This window comes from Hyla sarda, chromosome 4, assembly GCF_029499605.1.
Source record: "Hyla sarda isolate aHylSar1 chromosome 4, aHylSar1.hap1, whole genome shotgun sequence".
NCBI classification, from domain to species: Eukaryota; Metazoa; Chordata; class Amphibia; order Anura; family Hylidae; genus Hyla; species Hyla sarda.
Window position 1 is genome coordinate 413,411,136 of NC_079192.1, and position 6,223 is coordinate 413,417,358.

Consider the following 6,223-nt stretch of genomic DNA (forward strand, 5'->3'; position numbering starts at 1 on the left):
GAGATCTAGGAGACTGAATAATTTAAACTCCCTGTCAGTGAAAGCAAGCAGAGATCTTGAAAACAGTAATTAAAGTCTCCTGTCAGTGAAAGCAAGCAGGCTTCTTGAAAACGGTATATGAATTCCCGTCAGAGAAAGCAAGCAAAGATCTTAAAAAAGGTAACTGAATTCCCCTGTCAGTGAAAGCAAGCAGAGATCTTGACAACAGTAAATAAAGAAGGTTCACTTTCAATGATAGCAAGCGGAGATCTTAAAACCAGGATCCTAAAGACAGCAAGCAGAGATCCCTTTTGATGAAGGTGAGCAGAGCTCGAACTAGAAAACTGAATAATGGTGAATTCCGTGTGTTAACAGCAAGCAGAGCTCTATAAGACAGCAAATAATGATGGCTCACTTTCAGTGACAGAAAGCAGAGATCGGTCTGGGAAACAGCGTATAATGGAAGTTCCCTGTCAATAAAAGCAAGCAGAGATCTTAAACACTGAGCAGCAGTTTGTGCTCTACAGGCAGCCCCTTCTGTAAGCCAAATATACAACCCAGTGTCAGAAAGCTTCAATTATTCCTAGATCTCTGCTTGCTGTCTTTGCAAGGGATCCACCATTATAAATTGTTTTCCAGAAAGGGAAATTCCACTATCCACTCTATTCGAGATCTCTGCTTGTTGTCATTGAAAGTGAATTTTCTTTATTTACTGTCTTCAAGATCACTGCTTGCTTTTACCGGGAGGGGACATCAATTACTCACTATTTTCAAGATCACTGCTTACTGTCATTCAAAATGGACATCACTATTTTCCAGACCAATCTCTGCTCGCTGTCATTGAAAGTGAGCCATCATAATTTACTGTCTTCAAAATCTCTGCTTGCTTTCACTGACAGGGAGCTTCAATTATTCACTGTCTTCTAGATCTCTGCTTGCTGTCATCGCAAAGGGATCCCCCATTATTTACTATTTTCCAGACAGAGCTCTGCTTGCTGTCATCAAAAGGGGAATCCCTCTGTTTTTAAGAGCTCTGCTTGCTGTCATTAAAAATGAACCATCACTTTTTTTTAACTGTTTTCAAGATCTCTGCTTGCTGTCTTTGAAAGTGAACCTTCTTTATTTACTGCCTTGAAGATCTCTGCTTGCTGTCATTGAAAGTGAACCTCTTTTATTTACTGTCTTCAAGATCACTGCTTCCTTTTACTGGCAGGGGACTTCAATTACTCACTGTTCTCAAGATCACTGCTTGCTGTCATTCAAAATGGACTGTCACTATTTACTGTCTTCAAGATCTCTGCTTGCTTTCACTGAGAGGGAGCTTCAATTATTCACTGTCTTCTAGATCTCTGCTTGCTGTCATCACAAAGGGAAATCCCTCTGTCTTTAAGAGCTCTGCTTGCTGTCAGTGAAAATGAACCATACATTTTTTTTAACCTGTTTTCAAGATCTCTGCTTGCTGTTGTTGAAAGTGAACCTTCTTTATGTACTGCCTTTAAGATCTCCGCTTGCTGTCACTGAAAGTGATCCTTCCTTATTTACTGTTTTCAAGATCTCTGCTTGCTTTCACCGACAGGGGACTTCAATGACTGTTTTTCAAGACCGTCGTTTGCTGTCATAGAACGTAATATGTGATTACAGCCCTACACTTCTTAAACTAATACACTTTGTAATTCACAATTAGCAAAATCTCTGCTTGCTGGCAGTAAATGGGAACGTTCTTGTTTATATCTAGAGCAGTGTTTCCCAACCAGAGTGCCTCCAGCTGTTGCAAAACTACAATTCCCAGCAAGCCCGGACAGCCGAAGGCTGTCCGGGCATGCTGGGAGTTGTAGTTTTGCAACAGCTGGAGGCACCCTGATTGGGAAACCCTAATACAACACCAGGCAGTCCATTCTGTAATCCGGCTCTGGTCACCCGGTCACTGAACTCCAGTAAACTCCACAGACCCCTCCCTGAGAAGCCACAGACGGAAAGATACTCCCCCCGATTTACGTTTTTATTTTTTTGGCGACTAATACAAAGACATTACGGCGCTTCGCTCCACAGGTCTACACCGCTACATACCACGTCTTTATTATAGAGGGGAAGTGCAAAGAACTCATTAAATGTTGGGAAAGCTGGGTGTGTGTGTGTGGGGGGGGGGGGGGGGGGGGGGGGAGACAGACAACATGGCCTCCTTCACAGTCCCAGAGGGGTCCCCTCCACAGACATGATGGATAATCACATTACATCTAATAAGACGCGATCAGCAACGTCCAGAGCGACCAGAAGATAGAACAAGATCGCTGAGTGATCATGTGATGTGCTGGAAGGCGCTAAACAACATTATACACAATAATACATAATACATATATTTATATAGGCCGCGGCACCTTCCGGAATATACTTCATGTCATTATGCCATCAGTGTCACACTGTCCCCTCTCACCTGTACATCAGTGTCACACTTTCCCCCCCTCACCTGTACATCAGTGTCACACTGTCCCCCCTCACCTGTACATCAGTGTAACACTGTCCCCCCTCACCTGTACATCAGTGTCACCTTATCCCCCCTCACCTGTACATCAGTGTCACACTGTCCCCCCTCACCTGTACATCAGTGTCTTACTGTCCCCCCTCACTTGTACATCAGTGTCTTATTGTCCCCCACTCACCTGTACATCAGTGTCACCTTATCCCCCTCACCTGTACATCAGTGTCACACTGTCCCCCTCTCACCTGTACATCAGTGTCACCTTATCCCCCCTTACCTGTACATTAGTGTCACACTGTCCCCCCTCTCACCTGTACATCAGTGTCACCTTATCCCCCCTCACCTGTACATCAGTGTCACCTTATCCCCCCTCACCTGTACATCAGTGTCACCTTATCCCCCCTTCACCTGTACATCGGTGTCACACTGTCCCCCCTCACCTGTACATCAGTGTTTTACTGTCCCCCTCTCACCTGTACATCAGTGTCACCTTATCCCCCCTCACCTGTACATCAGTGTCACACTGTCCCCTATCACCTGTACATCAGTGTCTTACTGTCCCCCTCTCACCTGTACATCAGTGTCACCTTATCCCCCCTCACCTGTACATCAGTGTCACCTTATCCCCCTCACCTGTACATCAGTGTCACACTGTCCCCCTCTCACCTGTACATCAGTGTCACCTTATCCCCCCTCACCTGTACATCAGTGTCACACTGTCCCACTCTCACCTGTACATCAGTGTCACCTTATCCCCCCTCACCTGTACATCAGTGTCACCTTATCCCCCCTCACCTGTACATCAGTGTCACACTGTCCCCCTCTCACCTGTACATCAGTGTCACCTTATACCCCCTCACCTGTACATTAGTGTCACACTTTCCCTCTCTCACCTGTACATCAGTGTCACCTTATCCCCCCCTCACCTGTACATCAGTGTCACACTGTCCCCCTCTCACCTGTACATCAGTGTCACCTTATCCCCCCTCACCTGTACATCAGTGTCACCTTATCCCCCTCACCTGTACATCAGTGTCACACTGTCTCCCTCTCACCTGTAAATCAGTGTCACACTGTCCACCCTACCTGTACATCAGTGTCACACTGTCCCCCCCTAACCTGTACATCAGTGTCTTACTGCCCCCCTCACCTGTACATCAGTGTCACACTGTCCCCTCTCACCTGTACATCAGTGTCACCTTATCCCCCCCTCACCTGTACATCAGTGTCACACTGTCCCCCCTCACCTGTACATCAGTGTCTTACTGTCCCCTCTCACCTGTACATCAGTGCCACACTGTACCCCCTCACCTGTACATCAGTTTCACCTTATCCTCCCTCACCTGTACATCAGTCACACTGTCCCCCTCTCATCTGTACAGTGTCACACTGTCCCCCTCTCACCTGTACATCAGTGTCTCACTGTCCCCCTCTCATCTGTACAGTGTCACACTGTCCCCATCTCACCTGTACATCAGTGTCACACTGTCCCCCGCACCTGTACATCAGTGTCACACTGCCCCCCCACACCTGTACATCAGTGTCACCTTATCCCCCCTCACCTGTACATTAGTGTCACACTGTCCCCCCTCACCTGTACATCAGTGTCACCTTATCCCCCCCTCACCTGTCAGACTGTCCCCCCTCACCTGTACTTCAGTGTCACACTGTCCCCTCTCACCTGTACTTCAGTATCACACTGTCCCCCTCCCCTGTACATCAGTGTCACTGTCCCCCCTCACCTGTACATCAGTGTCCCCCCCTGTCCCCCTCTCACCTGTACATCAGTGCCCCCCCCCCCGTCCCCCTCTCACCTGTACATCAGTGTCCCCCGTCCCCCTCTCACCTGTACATCAGTGTCCCCCCCGTCCCCCTCTCACCTGTACATCAGTGTCCCCCCCGTCCCCCTCACCTGTACATCAGTGTCCCCCCCCCGTCCCCCTCTCACCTGTACATCAGTGTCCCCCCCGTCCCTCTCACCTGTACATCAGTGTCCCCCGTCCCCCTCTCACCTGTACATCAGTGTTCCCCCCGTCCCCCTCTCACCTGTACATCAGTGTCCCCCGTCCCCCTCTCACCTGTACATCAGTGTCCCCCCATCCCCCTCTCACCTGTACATCAGTGTGTCCCCCGTCCCCCTCACTTGTACATCAGTGTGTCCCCCCCCCCGTCCCCCTCTCACCTGTACATCAGTGTCCCCCCCGTCCCTCTCACCTGTACATCAGTGTCCCCGTCCCCCTCACCTGTACATCAGTGTCCCCCGTCCCCCTCACCTGTACATCAGTGTCCCCCTCTCACCTGTACATCAGTGTCCCCCACGTCCCCCTCTCACCTGTACATCAGTGTGTCCCCCGTCCCCCTCACTTGTACATCAGTGTCCCCCCCCCCGTCCCCCTCTCACCTGTACATCAGTGTCCCCGTCCCCCTCACCTGTACATCAGTGTCCCCGTCCCCCTCACCTGTACATCAGTGTCCCCCGTCCCCCTCACCTGTACATCAGTGTCCCCCATCCCCCTCACCTGTACATCAGTGTCCCCCCGTCCCTCTCACCTGTACATCAGTGTCCCCGTCCCCCTCACCTGTACATCAGTGTCCCCCCCGTCCCCCTCACCTGTACATCAGTGTCCCCCCGTCCCTCTCACCTGTACATCAGTGTCCCCCGTCCCCCTCACCTGTACATCAGTGTCCCCCCCGTCCCCCTCACCTGTACATCAGTGTCCCCCCGTCCCCCTCACCTGTACATCAGTGTCCCCCCCGTCCCCCTCACCTGTACATCAGTGTCCCCCGTCCCCCTCACCTGTACATCAGTGTCCCCCCCGTCCCCCTCACCTGTACATCAGTGTCCCCGTCCCCCTCACCTGTAGGACACCTGTTTCCGGAAGGTCAGGTTCCGGAGCTTCTCCTCCACGGACTCCTCCCTGTCCCTGTGCCCGCTCCCCGGCTCCTGCACAGCGGCTTCCCCGGCCGCCTCCTCTCCTCCCTCGGCTCCCCGGCAGCCGTTGTCCCGGCTCTGAGCTCCATCGAGCGGCGGGTTCATGTCTGTGGCGGCCCGGGGGCTGAGCGGGGGGTCCCGGGCGCAGTCACCGCTCCGCTCCCAGGCGCTGCAAATGGAGGAGGCGCCGCTGCAGCATCCATGGGGGGAGAGAGCCGGGGCATTGTGGGAAACTCCTCCCTGACCAATCACATCACAGCCCGAGACCCCGCCCCCTGCCCGCCCCCTCACAGCACTGGACCCTCTGTGAGTGCATCCTCATCGTCACTGTGTCCTGTACTACATCCCCATCATCCATCATTACACATCACATCCCCATCATCCATCATTACACATCACATCCCCATCATACATCATCCATCACATTCCCATCATCCATTATACATCACATTCCCATCATCCATCATTATACATCACATCCCCATCATCCATCATTATACATCACATCCCCATCATCCATCATACATCACATCCCCATCATCCATCATTATACATCACATCTCCATCATCCATCATATAATACATCCCCATCATCCATCATCATACATCACATCCCCATCATCCATTATACATCACATTCCCATCATCCATCATTATACATCACATCCCCATCATCCATCATTATACATCACATCCCCATCATCCATTATACATCACATCCTCATCATCCATAATTATACATCACATTCCCATCATCCATCATATATCACATTCCCATCATCCATCATTATACATCACATCCCCATCATCCATCATTATACATCACATCCCCATCA

General features: G+C 50.9%; 1 protein-coding gene across 7 annotated transcripts in view; it reads right to left on the reverse strand.

Annotated features, from left to right (window-relative positions):
- Positions 1 to 5,599, reverse strand: part of DGKI (diacylglycerol kinase iota) — a 311,383-nt gene extending 305,784 nt beyond the window's left edge. For 5 of the 7 annotated variants that reach the window (XM_056517740.1, XM_056517742.1, XM_056517741.1 and 2 more), the window contains exon 1: positions 5,314 to 5,599. In XM_056517740.1, the coding sequence (XP_056373715.1) occupies positions 5,314 to 5,492 (179 nt within the window). In that variant the 5' untranslated portion in view covers positions 5,493 to 5,599. The remainder of the gene's footprint in view (positions 1 to 5,313) is intronic. The other 2 variants (XM_056517746.1, XM_056517744.1) reach the window with 1 other exon arrangement.
- Between the last annotated feature and the right edge of the window lie 624 nt (positions 5,600 to 6,223).